The sequence below is a fragment of the Pagrus major genome, chromosome 15, assembly GCF_040436345.1.
Source record: "Pagrus major chromosome 15, Pma_NU_1.0".
NCBI classification, from domain to species: domain Eukaryota; kingdom Metazoa; phylum Chordata; class Actinopteri; order Spariformes; family Sparidae; genus Pagrus; species Pagrus major.
The window spans coordinates 14,168,493-14,195,881 of NC_133229.1; the positions used below are offsets into that span (position 1 = coordinate 14,168,493).

Consider the following 27,389-nt stretch of genomic DNA (forward strand, 5'->3'; position numbering starts at 1 on the left):
AGATGTATTTAACTTTTTAATTCCTGGTTTAAATGCTTGTTTAAGAACAGCAGGAAGAAGCTTCTTAATGTAGAATACTGCTCTCCTCTGACTGGCCCCTTTGATGTGTTATTGACAGGTTCATTAATTAGCTACTTAAGCTTGAGGGAGTTATCTAGTCCTTTGAGTTTAAAAGAAGCCTGAACATTTGGCTCAATTTCTGACATAAAAAGGGAGTTATTTATTCCAAGTGACAATGGAAAGTGATCACTCCCTACGCACTACCTAGGTACTTCTACATAGTGGACTATATAGTGAGGTCATCGATCAAGTGAAAAAACTATTTTGGACAGCATTTGGGTCTTTTTTTTCCCCCTCTAGCGCAATGCATGATGTATATAATGTTTGTTAGTGACCATCAGTTGTACACTACTTTTCTCGATGCATTGTGGGATACTCTGAGTCAATTATGTAGGGAATAATAATCCCTGTGCCCTCGTTAATGCTATTAGTAACGTCTGCGTTTTTCCTGCTATAACAAGTTGAAACGTCCACTGTGAGAAAGTAGTATATAGCACAATCTGTGTTTCTGCTTTTGTCTTTTTGTGGAGATCAGTAACAAGTGATTTCTTACATATTCTACCATATTCTGCACTTTTTGCAATCTATATGCATCTTTAAATTTGTCATCATAGTTTTTATATACTGTGGAGTTTCTTTGTCACAACATCTACTGCATATCTATCTACCTTGAAAGAGGGATACCATTTCTCCTGTTTCCCTTGGGGTGTTTTGGTGAGTTTTTCCATATCCAAATTGAGGGTCTGAGGATAGAGGGTGTCGTATACTGTTCATATTGTAAGGCCCACTTAGGGAAATTGTGATTTGTCCTAACGGGCTGTATAATTTGACTTGACTTAACTTTAAAACTTCTTGCAAATTGGCAGAATATATTTGTGACTGTGTAATGCACAAATACACACTGACTGTATAAAAGTTACATCAGCTGCTTTGGGTAGATATGTAACATCAACATCACTAACACACCGTCTTCTTCTGTCTACCACAAACACACCACACATACAGAGTAAATATAGGCCTTGTAAGACCATTTACTGGCTTGTCATGATGAATTGATTTGCACGGTACACGAAGCTGGTCCCATTTTCCGAGCACATCTGAGCTCCCTCTGCGTTCACCCACACTTCAGGAAACAAACTCACAATTCAGTTACTTGTTGGGATAAACGTACCAAAGCAGCTCCGCAGTATTTTTGTCAGCTCCTCGAGACTGTGTGGTGTTTTTTTAAATAAGCTATGGCTTGATCACAAAGTTTGCAGTGCCAGGATTTTTCTGCTACCTTCCCCACTGTACATACCTGATTGCCACTTGCAAGCAAATTTATTTATGGATTTCATGTTTTCATTTGCCTGTAATAGCAATGCAATTTCTACCATCTTGGTGTTTGGACTAAAATGTGGTGAAAAATCCAGATCTTCTATTTTGCTTGTTGCAGTCTTTATTTCTTCAAGCCAAGAGTGCCATACTCAGCTGAAGCACTCCTAAAAGATATGCAGATACAACTCCCATAAAGCATAGCTAAATAATTAATGCTCTCTACCTCACAAGAGCTGACATAGCACTCTAATTATCTGATTGCCAATTGCCTCCACAAACTCTAATGAGCCTGAAAACAATCAACAGAAAATCAATCCACCTCGAGCTGACTGACCAGCCACTGGGGTTCATCTAACGTGTCATTTTACAGATATTTTATCCAAAGGGTACACTGAGTGCACCAGTGGGAACTGAACTGCTGAGCCTGGAAATATTCTGCCTTGTTGTACAAGTTCCACCACACAGACACACAAATCTTACCTGACTTCACAAGAGTGGACACTGAGCTCTTTGTGCAGAAGACCACTGGTAAGGTTATAGACCAGTACAGAGCCGTTACTGGTGCCTGAGAAGAGGAGACAGAGGAAATGTTTGAGACAGAGAAACAGAGAGACAAGAGGTCACAAGTGATACCGTTACTTATCTTAGCAGCATCTACCCTCCAGCAGGATCAGAGAGACAGTGTGTCAGTGTGACACCCCTGTGTGTTCCCTGTCACAGCAGTGGATGTGGATATACGCAGCACATCAAACCCTGTGTCACTCAACTCACAGCACTGTTTCATATGCTGCTGGGAAAATAGCAAAACAACTGCATCCCTCCCCGAAATCCACACGATAAAATACTGCAGGTGACATTTGACACTGAGATCAGAAACTCTGAGGCGGTTTGACAAAGACAAAGTGGTGTTTTCCCACATTTGTTCACACTGAGACAAACAAACATCTAGTTAAAAGTTCTTTTTGATGTTTACAATTTTGGGGGGGTACAAAGTTTCTCACTGTTAAAATCAACTTACAAAGTTGTGACACATTTTTCTTCTTGGCTGATACCGATGTAAATAACAATTTGGCCGACAACCGATAATGATTAAAGTTTTTTTTTTTTTTTTTTTTGGTTATTTATTCTACCTTTTGCATCAAGGAAACAAAGAAATCCTCTTCATAGAAGAATAACTGAACTGTCTTTTAAGTCATTCTTTCTATCAGTTTTGCATCAATTGCTGGCCCGCCTTGTTAAAAATCCACATCAAAGTAGTGGTCTTTATAGCTTATCTGGGATCCAGCGAAATCCCGGTGCAGAACATGGGGGATCGACTCCATTAGAGCAAAGCGTTGTTTCAACACCACGATCTGTGTCAGCCTCCACTTAAAAGAAGTCTCAGGGCTCTCACTGAGGAGATCATGTCAGCAAATGTCACACAAATGTTTGGCACATGCGCATGGAGCGTGGGGAAAGTAATGGCTGCGGTCAGTAGGAAGGCGGGGCTGGACAGCACGTGCACCCAGTGCAAAATAGTTGAGACGCAACAGATCAATATCAGCTACTGGCATCGGTAAATGCCATCTAATATGCCGATAGGCCAATGTCAGTCAACTTTTGGCCGATACCAATGTTAGGCTGGTAAATCGAGGTAAATTTGGGATGCTTGGGATAATTAAAAATTAAATCAAATTCATAGAAAAGTTTACTGTTTCAGTGGACTGATGTCATTTTAGACAACAAAGTTTATTGTTAAACTATAAAATATGCTTTCTCCATACATATCTTTGTCACAAGTGCTTGGTCTGATACATTAAAAATCTGAATATTTCACTCCTTAATATCGGTATAGGCACTGGCCTGAAAAATGTTGTATTGGCCGGGCTCTAATTATTTTTATTTTATACTTTTTTTTTGTTTTTATTTCAACAATACAAGTAATAAAAGACATTATTTACATTTTCAGCTTTGAATCCAAGCCAACATCGTATATACTAGTTTCTACTATATGTCCTTTAGATGATTAAAACAGTTTATACATGATTTTATAGAATGCCATGGGCTGATTTTACACTGATGGGAAAAACAAGCAGCTGTAAAAGGCACAAAACAATTGAGGTTATAACCTCAGCAACAAAGCTGGAAGACACAGCAATTAAAATAATTACTTAATTCTAGAGAATGACAGAATAAACATAAAACTGCAGCAGATATAAAAGCAAATCAAAAGTCCATTCTGGTAATGTTTGGAAAGTGTTTAACAAAGATTGGAGGATTTTATTTTATTTTTGTGGTGAACATGGACAGGTGCAGGAGCACATTTACTTCTATAATTATCCTGAGTGTGATGGAGCTGGGCTGCTGTGCCCAGTCCCTCTGCAAAGGACTGCTCAGTCTGCACTGGGCTTCAGCGGGACAACCACATGCTGACACAACATCTGGAGGTGGCGATAGGCAGTGCCACATCGGCATCTGTTTGTGTATGTGTGTGTGTTCCCCTACTGCTCCCTGTGTAGCTGATAGATGGTATGTAGGGTGAGACTGTAGGATGTTTCAGCAGGAAGTCGGGCAATCAGGAAGTAGGTGGATAGAGATAAACAGATCCCAGAGTCGCCTCACAGCCAAGGTTTGTTTACTTTAATCAAGATCCTGCCCTTCCATATGGCCTGGTGAGGTGAGAGATGAAAATTGCTGAAAATACTTGATTCTCATTCTGGGACAGACACTTTCATTACGACAGCAAATAAAAATTGGCCTCTTGACGCACAACACAGGACATAAGAATCAAAAGCCAGATTTGGGTTAGTCTGTCATCAGACAGACACATCAAAAATATCCAATTTATGGTTGGCATTGTGGATGCTGCTCAGTGTTGTCAGTTGTTCACTTGTCCCGCCATAGTTTTTTCCATGATGAAAGCAAAACAGTAGTCTGTCACTTTGATGCTTTAATGTTTTGTTTTTTTTACTGTTTTTCAGTCAGGCAAATCGGTTTCATAACAAACCAGGCTTAAAAATGCCTTTACTTCTCACTTTCTCAATCCTTTTGGTGAATTTATCTTCACTTCTGTTTATCAACCTGACTGCAGCGAGTGACCTCTGTTTGCAGGTGTTTATGTTCTGTAATGTTGACTGCTTACTGGAGCTGGAGGGGAAATGTACCTTACGTCATGAACAACATAACAGAGAGGAGAAGGGAAAAAGAAGAGAGAGAAGCAAGTAGTCAGTCCTTCCAGAAAAATGCAGAGTTTTTTTGTGATTGTTGCGGGCAAAAATCCTTGATTATGCGGCACGTTTTCTTAAAAAATGCGATGGAATATGCGGGATATTTATGCAATTTTATGCGATGAAATTGCGGGAATTTGCAAAAATTGCGGGAACTTGCAAAAACTGCGGTTTGATGAATAAGAAAAAAAAAGTGATTCCCCCAACACTCTGTTACTAGGCTCACTAGGCTACTACCTTAATGTAAAGAGTCATGTCTAATGACTTCCTATGATAAGCAAGCATACTACATCACAGAAAGTGCTGGGAATAATTAAGTTCTCAGCTTTCCGATGACGTCACTTCATAATGTTCCCAAGGCAACAGGAGGAAAATGGCTGCTCTTGTGTGAAGTAAACGCAACATTTTTCAACTTTCTGCGAAGATATATGCAACTTTTTTGCAATGAAAATGCGGGGATTATGAAATAATGCAAGCCCCGCATATTTCGCGCATTTTGCGCGGAAATCGGCGATTTATGCAGCCAAAGTGCGGCGTCTTTGAAAAAATGTGGCCCCCACATAAATGTGCGGACTTTGGCTGATTATGCGTTGAATTATGCTATCGCATAATCGCGTTTTTCTGGCGGAACTGAGTAGTGCTAGGCTACTAATTTCACTGAGAGTTGTCCTGAATTTAACCACACAGACAAACACACCCAGAGTGTCGCTGCTTGCTAACATTAGCTTACTGCTAGTTTACAATAAAATAAACTAGCTGTTTGGGGTAGATAAACACTGTATGAGTAACGCAAATAAACACAAATGTTCCTGCCCTCAAACTCGTTTCATTGTTGATGTATAGACCATTAAACAACCACCACTGCTGATCAAAATCTATCTGATGTGACTTAGGCACAAATGTTCACAGATGAAGTTATGTTTTAAAGTTTTAATGAAACGCATCGTTAGCTTGAGTAAACTTGTGGATTTCTCTGGGTTTGAACACTGTTGAAAACATTTGGGATAATGTAAGGACACAATTTGACAAAATATAACGAAGATCAAGTCATTTTTAGAAATTTTAATGCAGAATTCTTACATATTATACTTCTAAATGTAAAAATTGCAAGTTGCTGTTTTAACAAGGGTTTTTTTTTGCGCTGGAATTATTCTAGGTCTGGCTCCTCAAGAGTTTCTGCTGGTTATCTGGCACAGTTACAGTCACCACAGGGTTGAAGGAAGTCACTGCGCCTGTCCAAAAAATGCATTAGTGAGCCTAAGAGGTGCCGGTAGGTGAATTTTGAGTCTGTTTCCAGTCTGTGTGCTGAGCTAAGCTAACCGACCCTTGGGTGTAACTTCACATTTACTGTAGAGACATGAGATTGGTTTCAATCTTCTCACCTAACTCTCTGCAAAAAAGTCTTGTTTTGTATATCTGTGTTGTTTTGTATATCTGTAGTACTTGTTCAATAATAGTAAAGCACTTACAAGTCTGAAACTAATTACATTATTTTTGCTTATTTCTTATACATGCAGTCTGATTTCATCTCACAGTCCCTGATTAAATGACTGTCTTAATGAATTCCTCTAAAGAAGCAGCAATCCTTCTCTAAATAAATAGAATCTTTTCCTTGGATCATTTGGTTCATTAAAATTAAATTTGATAGGAATCCACAATCTGTTTCAACACTAAGTGCAGCTGATGACTGAGCTGGACTGTCCTCCGATGAACCCAACTCTCCAAATAACTGTAGGATGGCAGACGATGATGTGAACTCTTTGAAAAGACTCTTTTCAGGACTGCAAACCCAATTTATATTCTTTTTGACAGACCGCTGGAGCTGAGAATGAGAATCAGTCCATCTGATAATTGTTTTGCTTTTCGGAGGCGCATGCCTCAGTGGCTGCCTTCATATCAGTACATGAATGTTTATTTCTCACATTTTGCAACTGAAAAATGTATGTTTTTGCTGTGTTGATAGTTTATTCTGCTCTTAATGCAGTTTCACTTTGAAGATCCAAACAATGCAGCAAAGAATAGCTGTTGGGCAAGCACAGATATATAAATTAGGCATGCCACTATCAAATGATTAGAAATGGATGTCAGCTTCTCAGTGTTTGTGTAAATGTCACTGAAAAGGAAGGCTCCGGGCCTGGGACCTATCTGTAATGGAGCTGTCAAGTCTCACACAGATTACAGCTTTTTAGACAGGATACCAGAAAGCCTTGCTTCTGGGTAGTGAGGTTGGCTGCACAGCTTTTGCAGCCCTTCCTTTAAAAGCAAAGACCAAGAGAGACTGGCAGAGGGGAAAAGTGAGAAATGGAAATGGCGCAAACAGAGGCGGGAATCCCTGCCTTCTGTCTCACTGTAATGAACTGTGGATGGCAATTTCAACCATGAGTGCTTTCGAGCCATCAGCAGCTAGCTCATCTTTTGCTTTATTTGCATCTAGTGCAAGGTGAAAAAACTTGGTTTCCCTTGGCTGTTCCTCTGACTGGTGTCGCATCACTGAGATTCAATGAGTCCCCCTTACGACTTAGCTAATGTAGACTGGAACAGAGGCCAAGAAAGAGACTGAGCTGTATCTGCCAAGGACTAATCCATGGATCGCTCTGGATTTAGTGATCAGGTGTATTCTCTGGCTCATGGTAAACAGGAGAGGTGACAGATGCCAACGCCTGCCAGAACACCTGTCGCAGCACCAATCAGCACATCATTACTGAGTAATGTTTTCAATTTATAAAGCATGACAGTGACCTACCTTTTTGCACTTTTTGTACTTCAACCTTAATGCAATAGAATATATTGTTCCTAACTATGGTACCAATTTGATCATAATACACCAATCTTAGCTTCACTTCATTGGCTTCCTATTCACGTCAGATCAGACTGTAAGGTGCTTCTAATGACCCTTCATACCTGTCCGACCTTATATGCCATCTCTTGCATTACGCTCTTAGAATACAGGATTCCTGTCTGTCCCCAGAGTGTAAATGAAGTCAGCTGGCTGCAGGGCCTTTTCCTATCATGCCCTCTCCTGTAGATGAACCTCCCTGCTGACATCTGACAATCTGACTCTATTGAGGCCTTTAAATCCAAATTTAAACTCATTTCCTTGCCTTTACTTTGAATTAATCCTTATTCTTCGATTAGCTCAGCCCTCGCGCCTTTTACTATTACCTTTTTGGTGGGTCGGTTGCAGTCTTTTGAATCGGGTCACCCTATAGTTCATGTTTGTCCTGCTGACGAAAACACAACTTCTTATAAACACTGCATGTCTCTGACTTCGGATTTTGTCTCTGGTTCCCTCAAGGTGCGAGCTGTGTGTGTCTCTCTCCCTCCTCTTTCTTCTCTCTCTCTTTTTACTCCTCCCTGCCTTACCATCGACAGCCCGGGAATCTCTCTCTCTCCTAGTTGTCGGTGACTCACATATATGCCAAATCTGGATCATCATAGCCTCACACGGTGTCCTAACTGCATACGAGTGAGCAGTAATGACAAAGTCAGCTTAATTACATTGTTTCCTATTGGATTGTCCTAACTTGCCGCTACTGCACAGCGCGCTGTTTATATTCCTATTGCTTTCTGATGCTTGTGGTAAAACCACGACACGGTCGACGTACAGTTGATTCATGAAGTTGAAATGAGGAGTAAACAATATTTTTTACTTTTACTTCAAAAACCCCAAATAAGTTGGCAGCTGGCTAGAGGGCAATTGCTATGGAGCTGAAAGTTTCCGGTCAGAAAACACTCCATTTCTACTTGCCGTTGGCTATATTGTATTTGCTTCCAAGAAAAGAAAGATCTAAATATTGCAAATTTTCGAATCTGATCTCCAGTGAACACCTGATGGCTACATGCTTTGTTTACATGATGTAAAGGAATGCATATTTAACAGATTCAGTGTGGACAGCACTTGCATGCCCGTTATGGATCAGTGCTCACTTCTGTTCGACAGTCTTCTTACATCTGTACTTTTTACTTCTTTAAATCAAAATCTGTATACATTCTAATATTTTTTCATTGCTAATTATCTTGTGTGGCCTGTCCTCTTCCAGGTCCCCATGGTGGAGAGAAGGTCACGTGGCCTGCCTGCTCAGTCGTCCTCCTGGCTCCACATTCTCCATTCTTAATCTACTTCTATCATATTTTGTCAATGTAATCTGTATTGACTGCCTGTCTTTCTTCTGTGGCTCTTCCTGAGGTTTTTTCCATTGTATTCCCTGCTATAAGGGTTTTTTCTTACTTGAATTGAGGGTCTAAGGACAAAGTCTTACATTGTACAGATTGTAAAGCCCACTGAGGCAATGTGATTTATGATTTTGCGCTATAAATAAAATCTACTTGACTTGACTAACTGTGCTATAAAATAAACTGGCTATAAATGAAATATACTTGCCTCAAGATACCATTTTAATTAAACACATGCCAGCTTTTGAATCACCTGGACATTGCTTCCACCTTTCAGTTGATATGTCCTCCATCTAAATCCCCACTGTAATTATCTAGTCCCCAAAACTTACTATTCACAAGCCAGTTCAGGGAAGTGGAACAAAAGGCACATTTCAATAATGCAGCTAGAGACTGTTTAACTACTTGACTCTGCAAGATGACTATGGGGACCAGACAAATGGTGTGCACAGAAAACTCAATCGCCTTATTCTAGTTTTAGATTCACAACGCCGCTGGGAACCAGCTGTGCCAGTCAACCCCACACCATCTGCGGTGTGATCGGCTCGTACTGGACCCCCTCCAGAATTCACAAACTAAGTGAAAAAAGATTACAGGTCTCTGGCTGAAAAGTGGCTCTGAGATTGCTGCTCTTGAGAGATTGGTGGTGGTAGTTCTTTTGGTAGAGATGCCCTTCCACTTCGAACAAACACACCCGAGACTAACCGGTAAGTAACAGATGGAGAACATCAGTGGTAGTCCCTCTCGGCCTTTTAGAACTATTGCAGTCATTAAGTAATAATGTGCTGTGAACTTAAGAGATCTCTGTGTCCCACCATTGTGGATGTGAGGCACATATCAGAGAGACAAAGACACCCAGTGAAAATGGTTGTAAGTTGTGTAGGTTGAAGGTGTTATTATTCATCTGCCTGTCTGTGGGTCTGAGGGAGGCAATGTATCTTTGAGGTATGATTAATTTATGTGGGCTATGTCAGGGGACTGAGCGTAGCCTATTTTTCAGCCTGACAACTAAACTGAAGGTTTGCTGCGTTGGGGAGGGAACAGCAGCACGCCTGGGCCCTAAATGGAATTTGGTGCACAGCCAGGAGTGTGTACACACACACACACACACACACACAGGCACACACACACACACACACACCATCATAAAGCAGCAGACATACAAAAACAGAGTCGCATTAAATACATGATTCTGCTCTTAATTTCCAATTTAAATTGAGACTTTCATAACGGTATGCATCATTACTGTGGGGGAGATAAGGGAAATGCTTTTGAAGAAAATTGCTATGCTGATCTAAAACAAATAAATCCAAACTTTTGCTGCCTCTCTCTCTCTCTCTCTCGCCTAGCAGCTGTCCCGGGGGAGTAATAACCAAGGCTGATATTTCAGTTTAACTCTATGCCTTCTGCATCATTTGCTGAGACTGCACAGTCAGACTTGGTGGACTACTACTTGCTCACTTTCTGCCCCAATGAGTCAAATTCACAGCAATGATTTGAATATTCAGACATAGCCTTTTTAATTCAAAGATGATAATTTCCAAAGTGTCAAGAGGGTTCAACAAAAGTGTCAGCAAATCCAAGAACATTTTGCAACTCGAAAAATGTTGCAAACTTAGTAGTTCACATAAGGTTGACTACAAAGAGCAGGACAACATTTAAAGCTAAATTTGAATAAAACCTACTTCAAGTAAAACTGGGAATTGCTGACCTGGATGTTTTGAACAGATTCATTTCCATTGACAGGCACCTCAGGCAGAGCAAATTAATGAATGTATGTGATAAATGTTTTGCTGTTCTGAGGTAAACACCTGCTTGACTTAATGCTTCATATCAGTCGCTGTTAATTTCCTGTTTTGAGATGAAACAGTGTTTGAGGTCTTGCTCTGCTGCTAGTTATTACCGGTGCTTATTATTATGTCTTATTTTTTGGACCCAAACCACAACGGCACACTGATAAAAGGGCCTAGACGTGCAAGCAATTAAAATGTGTCGCTGCAGCTGCATAATCATTCAGCCCTATGCCCTCCTGTCTCACTGGATGTTTTGTGCTTTCATCACTGGGCAGCAACATTTCATCAATCAAACTGGACAAGCTTTTTCTTCTCAACACTCAAATCTGTGGTTGTTACAGTGAAGGCATGATGAATGATAGCAACTAAGAAAGGGTACATTTGGACAACTACAGTCTTAAAAAACAGATACTGCATGACCATGACAGATGACAGAACTATACCACACACTCAACACAAGGTCTGGCCAATAGTATTCCTACAGAACAACTAATATATGCATCAGTTACTGAAATATCAAATATATACTGTATGTATTTTATTTATGTCAGTAGGGGGAAGTAATCAAGTTAATTTACTCAAGTGCTGTAATGGATTAGAATTTTGACAAACTTGTAGTTGGGTATCTCTGTTTCATGCTACTTTTTTAAAATATATTTATTTATTTTTATGAATTATTGTTCTGGCCTTTCATATCTTCATTGTATAGGACAGCTTGAAGTTTGACAGAAAGCAGGATGATAGAAGAGGGATGACATGTAGCAAGGGGTCACAGAACAGATTTGAATCCTGGGCCGCTGCCGCGAGCACACAGCCTCTATACATGTGCAGCGGATTTCGCTCCAGTAAATATTATTAGGTGAAGTTCTAGTTTATTCTCAACCCAGAAAGGAATGAAAAAGCTGTCATTGGTAAGGCCTCTGGATTTTTAGCCACACCGGGTCACAATGTTAGTCTGTCGCTCCATTGGTCCACCACTTTGGTCCCGACTGAAATATCTCTATCTATATCTAAATGTGCTGCATGGAGTGAATTTGCATAACATCATCTTAATGACTCTGTGTTCAATGAAAGCACGCTAACATGCTCAATTAATATTAAAATCTAAAATGCAACAAACCAAGCCATTAAAAGCTGTAACTGTAAAACAACTAAATGTTATATAAGAGCCTTCATACAAAAATGTGCTTTTTAAACATCTGTATTTTTTACATCAACACTTTCACATAAAAATGTTACAAGGACATTAAAGTAATCCTTTTTGGGATATTATACAGTTGAAAATATTTTTCTCCCATGGGCTGAGGACCAAATAGAACTTCCCCACATCATATCTACTAAAACTAGATCGACTGCATGTTGTCCTTCCAGACTATAATTGTTTGGAACTGCAGACAAATACAGAATATGAAATCTAAGTGTTTAACAAAGCATTTCACTCAGACTCAACTCAGCCTTATATTGTGTGAGAGTTCACATTTACAATCCATTCTGCATTTTTTGATGTAATAGCCATTATTCTAAATAAGCTGCAGCAAACAGCAATCATGCAACATTTACTAATGTTTTCTGTGACAGAGAAAAGTCATAACAACACAAAAGCAGTTCATTTATTATTGATTTTCTCTATGAAATGCAGCACTGATGCAACTGGTTTTAATCTGAAAGAATGTCAAATCATGATGAAACAAAACAACATATTGGAGAAAAAAAATGCAGAGTTTTTTGAAACCCCCATCCCTGCCAGCGGTAGTTCCTTGCTCTTCTCTGACTTTTGCAAGCCCCTGTGTGTGTGTGTGTGTGTGTGTGTGTGTGTGTGTGTGTGTGTGTGTGTGTGTGTGTGTGTGTGTGTGTGTGTGTGTGTGTGTGCGTGTGCGTGTGCGTGCGTGTGTGAATGTGTGTCAGTGGTGCATTATTACCTACCTACAGCCAGCAGGGGTTGGTAGTGGTTGATGTTTTTGGTGGTAAGAGGTGGACACATGCGGATGGCAAATGGCGGCAGCGGCAGACCAGACAGCAGGCCAGTCAGCAGGAACTTCAACTGGACCTCTTGCTGGTTGGACGATGGAGGAGGAGCCTCCCCCGGAATCAAGGTCTGACCTAGAGATGAAACCACAACATTATCCTCTTAATTAGTGGAGCAATCTATAAACACTAAAAACAGTAAATAGAGCTTTTTTAGCAGCATTAGAAGTGTCTATTGAATGTTGTTCTTTCTTTCCATTTTTGTAATTACAACTTGACGTCTGCTCACTACGGTACATAGAAACAATTAAAGTGATTGAAGCTCCAATTCAGAACATTCGATGAGGTTGTTTTCCCCGATCAGAGTACTTTAATGAAGTGAAAGTGTTGATATTACTGTGTCCAATGTAACATTTTAATATATTAAAATTAGTCAAGTGGATCCAATTTAGATGATATTTTTTTGGCAGCTGAAAATAAAGCCTGCACCACAATTTTACTTTAATGGCTCCCAATAACTTTTTGTACCATGTTCTACAGAGTATCTATGAAGAGAGACTTTTTAGTCTGTAAATGTTTGGGGAGGAAGGTTTGGACAGGATTTAGACAGCTACTCTGAAGCAACCATCCGCTTGGATAGTTCATTAAAACTGCTGGCAGCAGTGTATTTGTCCCTGCCAGTGCTTACTTGCATGCAAAAATGTGCATTAGGAACAGGTCACACTATTTCAACGGTTAGATTGTGAGTTATAAACAAAGACATCAGACAAAATTAAATACAAGCAAAGGAATTAAAATGTGAGACACAAACTAATAAACTACCAACTGAAGCTACCCAATGCACCGACAGCAACAACATCAACTATTGAACAGCATCCCGAAGTAGCTCCTTCCACAGCTCCAGATGACGCTGCATATACATGAGACAGACACGTGTGTCCTAATTTTGTGCAGGTGCGAGTTCTGTGGCACAATGTCATCAGCACCCTGACGAAGGTGTGGGGTGAAACATGTTGGAATAAACCTAATATTTTGTAGTGTGGAGAAAAAAAAGTTATATTACAGACTAGAGATGCACGGTATGGATTTTTTTTTCAGCCAACAGTTGAATAGTGCAATCTACCGGATCGGGGGGGAATCGATGCTGTGCTCGTTAAAGAGTAACTATAAACCAAAACCATGTACATGGGTATCGTAGTGTTGTTGATTGATTCAGGTCCATATCTTGATATTTAGTGCAAAGTATTTGAATTCTACATGTTGTCTCATGAATACGCATAGCGTCTGCACTCTACAGGTTGAAACCTGGCTATTGCAGTTGAATTTTGCATTGGACCAGGAAGTCACATCATCAGTCTCCAGCGTATTTTTTGGCTACAAACCCTTGCTATTATGCCAGCTAATAGTATGTTGTTGTGTATGTGTGTGTGTATTGTGTCTATATGTGAATACTTGTGGTGGTGGTGAGGGGCTAGAGGGGACAACTGCAGCTGCAGGGAGCAGAGACAGCTAAAACCTCTGGGGTTTAGTAACTCTTTAAGTTAATGAAAGCAATTTGGCTAATTGTTATCTGCTCTATTTATTGCCTATAAATTTTACCCATACCAATAAATGGCCAATAATATAAATTTCCCAAAAATGATCGGCCTGATAAATATCATGCATTCCTATTCTATACACATATTTGTTCATAAGCAAATAACATTTTTTTATAATAATTACTTTTTTACAGATCAAATCTAAATCTGTTCTTTGGTTGAAGTAGAAAGCTCACAAAATCTGACTGCTGGAGCCAATGGAAAACAACCTATAGTGTTGGTGTCATAAAGCTGTGGCCTCAATTTTTCAAGTTGGGCAGTTTTTATAATCTGAAGGATTTAGTGGTGAGCTGAGACAATTAAGCCACAGACCCATGTTTTATCTATATGCTCCATTCAGTTAAAACTACTATGCTGATTTCTAATACCGGCCAGTCATAGAATTTAACACTGGTTTTCACCATAAATACAAGCCCCAGGTTCAAACACACCCTGTTTTTACTGAGGCATGGGTTTTTGATGGCAAAGCCCCAATCAGACAGTTAATGACAACATTTTATACGTTCTAAATGGGCGATCGTCACCTCTTGTGTATTTGCTGCAGAGCTATAGGACATCCTCTGAGGGTGCAACAACCTTGAAGTTATAATTGGCGCTTGTTGAAAAATCCATTTGGTTTTCATTTCATGCACCATAATAACCTTCTCTGCATTGGAAATTTAATGTCTCTCTAAATGGGCGTCAGCGCGGTGCATTGAAGATGTAATAAAATGAGATGAGGATGTGAGTCCAAACAAACCAATACATCAATAAAAACAAACTGTATATGCGACATATTGCCATGTACAGCAAACGAAAACATGCAACAAAGGCAAATACACCATTATACTTATCTGTATCTGTAATTGGAACAGACGGGGCTTACGCTGGAAGTGAGTGGTGCTTAAACAGAAAGTGGGTGGGACTAAACAGAGGTTTTTCACTTCAGCCTATATTTGATATGGACTGATCAGAAGTTCCTATATTTATTAATTATAAGAAAACAGCCTCAGAATTGAGCTTCAGGTCAATGTTTTTAATCACAGAGTATAAGAACTATTTTCAAAAAAAGATTTATGTGGCAATACTGGCAGTAAAATGCTTACAAGCCAGCCCAAACTACATAAAAATATAAACAAAAAACATGTAAATCTAGAGGGGATGCCCAATGTCAGCTGCTTGGACAATAAACCAAACAAACAAATGCCTCTTCAGGGTATAATTAAAAAAAAATGTGGTTCTACAAGCCCCAGTGAAATAAAATGTCAAAACTGAAGGTGTACAGGGGCTTGGGTTTCAAGGGGTTCAAGAATGAATACAGTTTCCTCACTAGAATGACGTGGGGCAGCCAAGAAAACACAATAGGGCCTAAACAGACCAGAGTTTCTGGCTGGCAATCTAAGTGGATGAGGTTCTCAGTGAGTCAGGGACAGATTCAGAATGAGGGTAAGAGCCACCTGGGTGCCATTCCCCACCTCTTTTATGCCTTCACAAAAAGGGCGTCGTCACACCATGATTGGCTGGGAGGGAAATGCCCCAAGCTGCTTCTACTCCTCAATCAGGAGTCAGTCCCCCCACCCTGCGCACAGGTGATCTGAATCCCCTGCAATTAGTCCAGAGGGATTTTGAAAATCAGCCCAAAACAAAGAAAGATAGCAAGTCTTAAACAATGGGACTGCTACATCGCTGCGACAGTTTTTATGCAGTACACATTTTTGACAGCTAACCAATGGGGATTTTCTTTCATCACGAATATAGTTATGACACACTGTACTCAGATGATACTCATAAAAAGTACATTATCTGTACCAGATTCTCGTTCCAACTGAGTGCTTACTTGACCCGAATAATTTTCTAGTCCTATAGTGAGTTTGCCTTTGACCAACTGATGCTCTTCTTATGTCAGCCAATCAGCATCAAATTTTAACAACAAGCAGGCTTTTTACAGAACTTCAGCAACCTGCAGGCCAGTGACATTCACTCTTAACAAGAGCTTTAGGAAGCAACTGTCAGATAGAGCTATTGCTCCTGGCAGGAGCTTGCTCTAATCTCCATGTGTGTGTGTGTGTGTGTGTGTGTGTGATTGTGGATAGACAGCAGCAAAATCCTTCCCTGTTATGCCTGCATAACTACTGCTGCTCCATCTCCCCAAGGCCTCCTGCTCACTGGCAGCTCAACTCTGACAAACGTTTAAAAAAAACAAAAAAAAACAATAAAAACAAAAAATAAAAAATAAAAAAATAAAGATAGTCCTGCGTCTCATTACTATTCTATACCCACATTCAACTTTTGATAGGCAGCTCTGTTCCAAATCAGCAGGGAGAAGAGAGAGAGAGAGGGTGAGTGGACCAGAGAGAGCGAGATGGAAACACATCATAAGCAAAAGGATGAGATTGTAAAGAGACAAAAGTGACAGAGAGGAAGGGCCAAGCACCCGTGGGAGTCTTTGTGCAGAGCAGCAATGACTGGGGAGTAGCGGTGGCCTGTGTAGTGCGAGGAGGAGTTACACATTAAAGCAGAAAGTGGAGGGGTGCCTGAGGCCCACACTACTAACTGAGGTACAATAAAAGGTACAAGGAAGCCTGATGCAAACAAACATGGATATATGTAACCACATTCACACACACATAAATTGTTAATGACGTCAAAGATTATTTGCAGCGATCCTGCCTGCAGATTAATGTGTTTTAATGTGGCTTATTTCCCTGTCGTTGACATTATGGCAAGGTTAACTGCTGGAGAAAGTAGAGTGTCGTGTGTTGTTGCTGCCGAGTTCATGCATGTTACACCAGAGAATTTGCTGTCAGCTCCTAAGTCACAGACACAGTACAAAAGTGTCTCATTATCTCCAGTACACACTTTCTACAACTACTGTAAATTTATTTTCCATTTTTGTATCTTTATTTTGTGTTCAATTGAGTATATGTCAAAAAGGATTAGCAAATTATCACATTCTGTTTTATCTATTTTTGACACAGCCTCACACCTTTTTCGGAATTTGGGTTGTATATTGCCTTGGAAAATACAAACGTGGTAGCGTTTTAGACACAAACACGAATGATGCTTTCTAGATGGTGTATCAGTGATGTGTAGAGCCGTACCGATCATGCTGTTGAGAGAGAGATCCTGAATCCTTTTCTGGTTTGGACCCAGTGGAGCTCCACAGAATGACACAGGGGAGTAGAGCGGCGACAGACCCGAACTGACACAAAGGGTGAGAGAGAGCATTCATTAAATACAGTCTGAAATCATGGCACACATCTGTTAATGAAACCAAATGAATGGGGACTGATAAATTAATATTGCTTTTGCCAGTGATGAATGTGATCCACTTTTTCAGAATCTACTACACCGGAGGGAGAAAGCAGCGTTTGTAGAGGATGACACGTTCAACAATTCCTTGTATTGATTAGATGCTGCTCCATAAAAACACAGGTATCATTCAGTGAAGAAAATATTTTAATTACTGCTACAAACTGTGATTGAGCTTATACAATCGGGGCTTGACCTATAATCGAACAGATACGGCACAGTGAAAAATTAATTTGTTTCTACATGCTCAGCGCACCGTGACAACACCACCTTGCAAAGAGGATGCTTCTAGAATAATAATTCATGTCAGTCAAGCCAAAAAATCTTTTTAGGTTTTGTTTTGACTTTTAAAATTGAAAACTGAGCACAAGGATAACAACAATCAAAAGGGAGCATCAGATTATTAATTCAGTGTAGTGTGAAGGACAACTGGATAACACTTCATTTTAGAGGTCTGCAAATGTCATGGTATGTAGGTGGTAATTACCAAGTAATATATTTGAAATTTCTTTGAAATTACTCACCAGTAACCACAACAATTAACTTTAACTTACTGACCCTCAGAAAATAGTTGGAAATTAAGCTGCAACAACTCACTTCATTTTAGGGGTCTGCTGAGGGGGAAGTAAGGCTGGGCTCACACTACAGGACTTTTAAAATCCTAACCCTAAGATCGCAAAGTCAACTTGCATCACACACATAAGGAGAATCTTCACAGATGTTCTTGTCTCTTATCTCAAACCTGCACATACTACAAGAATTGAAAAAAATGGCACGTCACACACTACAGGATATTATGAACATCCGGTGAGATGCAGTCAACATGGGCTGTCTATTCTTCAAGGAGAACAGGAGGGGAGATTTTAAGTGTTGGTTTTATTATCTGTCAACAGCATTATACTAGTTAATGTTTGCCTCAAGGGCAAGTTTTGTTTAACCTTGCCTAGCAACACTGTCAGCTGCTTCGGCATATCCTTCTCATTGGCTGTGGTGAAAGTACTGATTTAATGACAATTGCAGTCATCCCGATTTTGACTTCTAGATATCAAACATGTTCGATATTTATTGGCCCTGATGAGTCTGGAACAGTTTGGGGGGGACTGGATCTGTACACCTTTCACATTAACAGGTAATCCTTTGGTACAAGCCCGAGCTTAGACAGAAACTAATAGGAAATTAAAATGGCATAATGAGCAGAATTTCAGCAGAAACCAGTTGGAAGTTTCCTTGAAATGTAAATCATGAGGGGGTTAGGGTTGAATTTTGAAGTAATTAGTGTGGTAATCTGGAGATGAATAAAATTTTGAAATTTGTTGCTTGGTAATTACCATGAAATTCCTGGACCTGTACAATGATGTTTAAAATGAAGTGTTACCAACAACTGCCATTATCTTGAAACATCTACCTGTCTGAAGCAAATAATTCCAAACAATAAATGCCCAAAATAAATTCAGGTTTTGGTTCACTCACAGGCAGACAAACCTCTCTCTGCTTCACACAGGAAGAAGACTTAAGAGAAAAACACAAAACTGTCTCCTCGACAGCAGCGAGGGAGCGCTCCATCAAAGGGAAGCAGGGCTCATCAACGACAGCTTAACTCCCTGCTCCCCTTACCTGCACTAGTCACTGAAGACTAAATTTAGCTCAGAGGATTATGTAGTTTAAAGTCTCTTTAAGTTACCTGAGAAAGTATTCAAACTTTTAACTATTGCCTCTTCCTGCAATTTCAGCCACCGCCTACAATATTTTAATGTAGCTTTGCAGGGTTGTGTGTGTGTGTGTGTGTGTGTGTGTGTGTGTGTGTGTGTGTGTGTGTGTACCTAGGATTGACAGCAGCCTTGCCGGTGTGGGCTTTGAGCTCCCACAGCATGGCTCTGCCATCGCTGACCATCAGCGCAGCGTTGTTTTCATTGACAGGGCAGACGACCATGCGGTACGGCCGGACTGTCTTTGTGACTCGGATGGCATCGCACTGAGAACGCAGGTCGTACACTAGCTCGTGGACACTCTGCTCAGGGTCTGAGAGAGAGGGGAGGGGATGGAGTAAGACAGTGGAGAAATAGAAGGAGATAAAAGTGGTAAAAAAAAAAGGTGGGCGGAGACAGTTCAAGAAGGTAGGAGAGTAGAAAAGAAAGAAGAATGGTGGGAGAAAAATTAGAAGGAATCAGAGCAAATTGGTGAACACATGAAAGGAAGGGGTGACACACCAGGAGAAACAGAAAAGAGAACATGTGGGAGAAAACATTAAGTAGTTGATGGTAAAGGAAACAGACAAAAAAAGAGAAGATAGTAGATAAGATAAATAAGTGTGATTGGGAGATCGCGGGAGACAATTTTTTAGAGTGTGAGAGAAAAGTAGAGGAGCAGAGAACAGAGAGATACAGGGAAGGATTTACAGAGATGAGAATGAAATCAGTGAATAAATGAGAGCGAGTGAGTGAGAGGCTCACAAAAGCAAACGGCAGGAGAAAGGGAAGAAAAGAGTAGCATGGAGAGATAGCAGGAAGAGTAAGAGAGGGAGATTCAGTCAGACAGTGAACTCCCATTGGCCTAAGCCAAAGATAAATGTGTGTAGTGAGTAACAGGCTAAATGCCCATCGGAGCATAGAGAAAGACTACAGGCCGACTGCAGTGCAGTTCGGCTGAATGGATGATGACTGGGAGTGAGAGTGGTTTCTGAGTAAAGTACAATAAGCATGTGCTGTGTGTGCGTGCATGCGTGCGTGTGTGTAGATCTCCGTGGAGAGTTTTCATACCTGCTGCTTCGTCCAGAGTGGTAGTGGAGCGACACACTCGGAGAGTGATACAACCATTCTCATGGAGACAGTAGAGAGCGTCCCGTTGAGCGCAGGGAATCACCTACACACACACAGAGATAGTGAGAGAAACAGGTGATGATGTGTGTGTGTTCAAGTTAACCAACTGTCTTTTGAAGACTGGTGAACAGCTGGTACTTAAGTTTGCCGTTCGCACTGCATCCATGTGTCAAAACACATATCACATAACAACATCTTCATGGCATTCTGTTTAACTTCGTACAAAGAAAAATGTAAGCAAGAGCTCAGTCAAGTTGAGCTATAAGTCCTTATGTTGATCTGAATAAGATGGGGGTTTTCTTTCTTCTATTTATTACATCACACATTGATAGAATAAGGGCTGCAAAAATAATAATATGTATAATGGTCAATTTATCCATAACTAATTTAAAAAAAACGTACACAAAAACAGTGCGAAATGATGGATACAATAAACAAGGTTTTAAGATGGGCACCCAAGATAAGTGTCACCAACTCAGTATCCAACCAAATGTGAAATATGATCACAATCTCTCCTTCTGTTCCTGACTTATTGTGATTCAATAATGTCCAGAAACATGTTTTTACAAGACATTATAATGTAACAGTGAAATTTACCATGGACCTTACGGATATAAGACTGTCATCCCTCATCTTTTTATCCTATTAAACATTTGTGTTATCGTTTGTCGAAGTCAGCTTATTAAGTCAGTGAGTTATGGCTGAAAAAACATGTTTTGTGAGTGACTTTTGACCAGCATCAGTTCATATAATCAGTTCATCCTTGAGTCCAACGGGACAGTTGTGCCAAATTTGAAGAAATTCCTCCAGGCATTCTTGAGATATCTAGGTCACAATAATGGGACGGACGGAGGGACAACCTGAATACATAACACCTCTGGCAATGGCCAGTGCAGAGGCATAATGACAAAAACTCAAATTGAAGAAGCTGAAACCAAGAAACATTTGGTGATTTTGCTTGATAAGCAAAAGCTGACAAAAGATGCAGAATTGTCTGCTGCTGTACCACCAGACTACGAAGCAGTTTCTTTCCTCAGGCCTTGAAACTCCTTAGCCTCATCTTAATCCTGGATTTTAAAGCTATCGTTGAACCATTTGGAGTACAGGCATGGTTTTGGGCTGTTTTGAAAGGTTATTTTTTAGAAGCTCTGCAAGTGCTTCTGGCATTAATCTATAGGAGTGTGACATTTACTAAATGTTTTAATGCAAAAATAAGCCTGCAGGTGACCTGTAACTGCCCCTTTTAGCTGGAAAACACAATGCGTCCACATAATATTGTCTTATATGGTCCAAGTTCAGATTTAATAACAATATCACTGAAAATGAACATTTAGGCACCTGGCAAAACAAATGGCATTTTGTGACATCAAGATACCCCTGCTTGAGAGTAACACGAGCAAAAACTCATTATAGCTCTTTATTTCCTTATTTCCACTAACTAAAAAACAGCAAAACACATTGAACTACATAAACTTGCATTATTGCAAAAGAAAAGGCTTTAAAAACTGATATAAACTATATAATGCTGGTTTTGAAATCTCATTGCTACATGATGCATCAATCATCTGGAGGCCGGCATTTAAGTGGCTCAGAGGAAGAGGATGAAGAAGAGAGAGTGGGTCACTGGTCTACACGATCACTGATTGGCTGTTATAGGCTCTAGGGCGGGCATAGAAACTCATATATGCTCAAATGAGCTGCCAATCAAACAACAGCCATCTCAGGATCTCCTGTGTAGAGGGATAATGGCATCTGCTGTGAGATGAGTCTTTTACAGAAAAAAGCATGAAAAGGCATCCACAATTGCATTTTTCTGCCATTTTGTCACCATTTAATCATGGGATACTGTGTTTTGGACTAAATGTGTTACTGAAAAGGGTCTAGTGGACATTTGGGAAAAAGGGAAGACTGTGTGAGATATTGAAACACAACAACATTTTATTGGTGAGTTGGCAAAACTTTGTACATGCTAGTTCGTTAGCTTGCTTGTTTGTTTGTTTGTTGATAGTACTTTGCTGATGTGGTTTTAGCTTGACATGGTTTGCATGAATAGAATCCCAAGATTCGAAGCTTTCTAAAGATGTATGGCATGACTATAAAATTAAATTAAGGCATTTGCCTATCTCCTTAGCTGTGTTTGTACTGTTTGACATACTAGCCGGACGCTGACTTTGAGTGCCATAAAGGGACTACAACTTGTATTTTGTTGTACAACATATACAAAAATATGAAAGGATTCACTTTAAGTTTATCCAGCTCACTGAACTTTCAAAGAATGAAACAAGCAGACAGCATTCATTTTGATAAGCTTGTGCAAAGAGGATCAACTATACTCAGCAACATTGTGAAGGTGAAAAGACTGACAACACTCAGTTTATTTTCTAATTTCAAACAGAGGTTCAGATTTTAAGGTGACAGTTTTAGTACCTGTGGAGCATTTTGCATTGATCATTCTTTTCAGAATCAGTTTTGGTGTTCTTTCTCTACTAATCATTTTAAACCCAGATCCCCACCCCATGCATTACAGTGATAGATTTCATATTGGATTGCATTAGATGTACAGCTACTGCATGTGTACCTGATCAACTCACAACTCTGTGCTTTGTGTATGTGCCACATCCGACAGTGTGCAGTATAGATTTCATGTGTCTTTATTCCCCTGTTGTTCCTGTTCTGGCCTGGCTTTTGCTGAAGCTGTGTCATCAGTCATGCAAATTGGCTGCGTGACAAGCACTTTATAACACTTAGAGAAGGGAGGCGTTGGCTGGACAGAGCCTGGACGGCTGAGTAATACCCCTCTACCCCTGCTCTGTGACTTCAGGTCTTACTCTCTGACTACAAAGGCTTGTTCTCTGTCTTTGTACTGTTTAACCATGGATCCATTATTTAAAACAAGATCACTGACAACCCCAAAAAAGTATGATTTATGGAAGTAAAATAAAATAGAACAGAACACACTTCACGCACACAGAAAATGTCAACTGACAGCAGTGATAAACTGAGGAGCAGTAAACTGGTCCATGCACGAACAATTTCAAGGCTATATATTTTAAAGGGCATATTATGGCTCAAATAGAAAAGAGCCACCACTGTGAAAACCATAAGATCCACTCAGTGAAATGATAAGCCTCCACAATGGTCATTCCCTCACAGACAGACAGACACGGAGCTGGGAATGAAAGCAGAGTGAGCAGAGTGACATTAAGAGACAGTCTCTGCTCCATTACTAGCTCTGCAGCTGTGACAAATCCTTTATCTAATACCCCCACAGCATTAATCAATTTTCAATTACAAATCCAGACTCCAAAAGAAGGGAATTGGCACATAAAGGTCACAGGTGAATGCAACTAAAGAAAGGAACAAGAATTCAAATGACGTGTCGTGCTGGTGAGATTTTTTTTGCTGTAACTAAGGACTGCGTGGCTCTGCGGTGCAGTTGTCAAACCTTGATGAGGTGAGCACTGAGAGGGATGAAGAAAAGTAGAGAACTTTATCATTCATGGCAGGGGGAATTGGCTTCCTGGAAGAATAATCCATAAAAAGAGACAGATTTTGGTAAAGCCCTGTGAATAATGCAATAAAAGTAGAAACTTTGCACCGGGTTCATTTGAGGGGAGGAGGAGAATGTGATGTAGGAAGCGTGTTAGAGAGAGACAGCACAGCAATGCTTTCATTTATCGCACCTCGACCAACTGAGACGTCAGGACTAACATTGTGCGAGTTGTCTTTTCTTTGTAACGTTCAAATGGACAGCGGGAGTGTCTAAGCATCAAATTGAAACCCTGACAAAATTTTCACCTTGAAAAATGTATCTAATTGGCAAATTAATCACCTTATTTACACCAAAACAAGATTAACTTTTCTTAGGTGTGCAATTTCCACAGATTCCATCAAGCTTTACTGAGCTCCTATTTAAAGAGAATTTGCTATACATGTATGCAGCACCTCACCTGAATGAAGGGCACCCCGGAGCGCTCGATGGCCACCACGCCCACCGTCTGGCTGAGCTCCAGGTCCAGGATGAGGATCTCTCGGGGATAAAGCAGCAGCATGTGGTTCCTCTTGGATGGCAGGTAGGACAGCTGGAGACAGTCGTTCAACGTCACCGCCTCCGCACTAACAGCACCATAAAGCACAGGAAGGTGGGGAAAGCACACAAAGTAGGAAAAGGAAATACGATTTAGTGTCACCTTTTTTTTCTTTGAAGGGAGAGTTCTCCTCAATATCAAAAATACACACTTTTCTTCTTATTTATCCATCTAGATTGTTTTGATATGAGTTTTAGAGATACCTGTCGTAGAGATGTCTGCCTTCTCTCAGATATAACAGAACTAGATGGCACTCAGCTTGTGGCGCTCAAAGCGCAAAAAAATATATTTTGAAATGAAGGTCCAGATAACAGGATATACTTCCAGCCTTAGTCTTTGGACTTCACCAGAGAGATAATAAGACTCTGCTGTAACAACACATGCACAGGAAATATGCAAATATGATGAACACCAGCGAGATGATGGATAAGAAAGTCTTTAAAAAAGTTTAATAGTTCAGTAAGTTTAATAAGAACTGTCTCATTTCTAAAATCAACTTGATCTTTATTCGTGTTCCCATACAGTGGGATGAATAAATTAGTTATTACTGCTGTGATCTCTGTGAGTCACAGACAAATTAGGCAGAATTTGAAATTGGTCTAAGGATGGGAGGCTGATGAATTAAGCAGGTATTGGCAGTGTCAGACAAAACTCCCTTCCATTATTATAAGAGTCCTGGAAATATTCAACAAAGCCTGTTTGCTGTAATTTCTTTCATGTGCGTTTAAATTAATTATTACTATTATTCAAGGCAGCAGCCAAGCTTGATCTCTCCATATGACAACAAAGCAGTGACACACACAAGAAGGAACAGAGGGGCTGATTTTCACTGAATCTATGAGCAGGTCTGTGGCCATAATTCATCTCTATGGCTTCACTCCTTCAGGTCACCATGAGATCAAATAAAGGAGAGAGTAACTTTATAACACAATGGAGATCATTATCACCTTGGGGATAGCGTAACAGATAAAATGGACTCAAAAAGGGGAACCCTTAGGAGTTACTGAGCTAAATCACACTGTAACTGCTTACTGAAGTCAGGCGAGGCGGAGATAGGGGCTGAAATATCGATGCCACCAAAGGCAAAACATCAGAAAGAAACAGCAAAGGAGATTTCTGTGTCTTAGATTCAAAAAAGAAGAAGAAAGATCTTCAGAGAGAGAGAGGAAACCAGATAAGAGGGAAAAAAGTAACTGAAATTCCTCCCAAAATATTCAGCTGTCCAATTTCCAAAACATCACACAGTCCTCACATCTCTCTCTCTTTGCTGAATAAGAGTGAAGGCTACAGCAGTCAGTGGATCATACATAGTTATACATTGGCACATGCACACATGCGCTCCTACGGAGAGTGTGAGTTGAATAAGGTGTGTTTGATAGCACAGGAGGCTACCTCAGAGGACTCAAGACTCAAGTTTCAAAGAACTTACTGCTCCTCCTATTATTTAATCATCTCAACATAAATGCCCCAAAGGACATTTAAATCAAATACAGTGTTTATACATTACGTAGTCACTTCAGCTTGGGCTCCTGAGGTCTAGACAATACAGAATAAACGTATACAACTTGAAACTGGCGGCCAGGCTGTTGTTCGTAAATCACGACTTTGGCTTGGATTTGTACACAAGCACCAAATGTGTGCATAATTAGGTTTTATAACTGAGGCCCTGCAGTCTTGGCTAAGAGAAGACCAACAGCAGCTGGAAATGGAAATGGGGACAAAAAAAGAAACCACTAAGCTTCAAACGCTCATAAATCATCAGTTGTCTAAAACACACAAAACATTGTTTCAACAAAATAAAACTTGCCTACTTCAGTTGGTCATGCCCTTCTTCATCTATAGCTAGCTGATCCCTTGTGATTTCCATTTAAAAAAACTTTGTACATTTCAGGGTTGGACTGAGTGCTTCAATTTAATCTCGAGGGGGAACATGTCTGTTAATTATTAATTATTATATTTAATTTAATGTTCATTAGGTTCTATCTTGTCTTTGCACTTCTAGCCTTTAATAAATATTTTAAACTAATCCACTAATCCTTAGATGCAGAGTATGTACTTTCTGCTGCTAGGTGTCTCTCAATCAAAAAAAACAAAAGACTCAAGTAGTGTGGGATCATGGGAGTGGCTGTCTTCATTAAAGGAATAGTTCACTCTAGAACGAAATTCAGTCATTATTGACTCACCCTCATGCTGATGAGAAGTCCGGTGTAGTTTCTTATTCCTCAAAGTGCAGCTGGAGACCCGCAGGGGTACCCTCCTGCAGCAAAAATCCATATAACGGGCTTAATGGTGTCCGAGATGAAAAGGTCCATAAAACTACACAAAAACTTTGTAATATTCCTCCATACTGCTCGTCCGCTGCAATCCAAGTGTCCTGAAGTGGCGACATCCAGAGTTTACTCGAAACGACGTCATTTAGTACATTTTTCTAGCCTAAACAGTCACTATGCTATATCTGCCTGGAGGCACGCGAGTCTCCCTCGCACCCGCTTGCACTACAGAAGCCACGCCAGACAAGATTAACGAGAACTCGCGATAGATACACACCGGTATTTACATCCTGCTGTGAGCGACCAAGCGACACACAAACACAAGAGGGATCTGCCTGCACTAGTGATTTGAAACTTTAAAACTCACAGCAGGATGTAAATACCGGTGTGTATCTATCTCGAGTTCTGTTGATCTTGTCTGGCGCGGCTTCCGTAGTGCAAACGCTGTGAAGGAGACTTGCGTGAACGTGAGAGCGTGCCTCCAGGCAAATATAGTATAGTGACTGTTTAGGCTAGAAAATGTACTAAATGACATCGTATCGAGTAAACTCTGGATGTCGGCACTTCAGGACACTTGGATTGCAGCGAACGAGCAGTATGGAGGAATATTACAAAGTTTTTATGTAGTTTTATGGACCTTTTCATCTCGGACACCATTTACGCCCGTTTATATGGATTTTTGCTGCAGGAGGGTACCCCCGCGGGTCTCCAGCTGCACTTTGAAGAATAAGAAACTACACCGGACTTCTCATCAGCATGAGGGTGAGTCGATAATGACTGAATTTCGTTCTAGAGTGAACTATTCCTTTAAA

The 27,389-nt window shown here is 40.3% G+C and overlaps 1 protein-coding gene across 1 annotated transcript in view; it reads right to left on the reverse strand.

Moving 5' to 3' along the window:
* The window catches only part of wdr11 (WD repeat domain 11), a 64,619-nt gene that overhangs the window by 29,057 nt on the left and 8,173 nt on the right, over nt 1-27,389 (reverse strand). Inside the window, exons 6-11 of the mRNA XM_073482150.1 lie at nt 24,170-24,335; nt 20,160-20,262; nt 19,224-19,422; nt 17,193-17,293; nt 12,473-12,649; nt 1,858-1,942 (exon numbers count right to left, since the gene is read on the reverse strand). Of these exons, the coding sequence (XP_073338251.1) occupies nt 1,858-1,942; nt 12,473-12,649; nt 17,193-17,293; nt 19,224-19,422; nt 20,160-20,262; nt 24,170-24,335 (831 nt within the window). The remainder of the gene's footprint in view (nt 1-1,857; nt 1,943-12,472; nt 12,650-17,192; nt 17,294-19,223; nt 19,423-20,159; nt 20,263-24,169; nt 24,336-27,389) is intronic.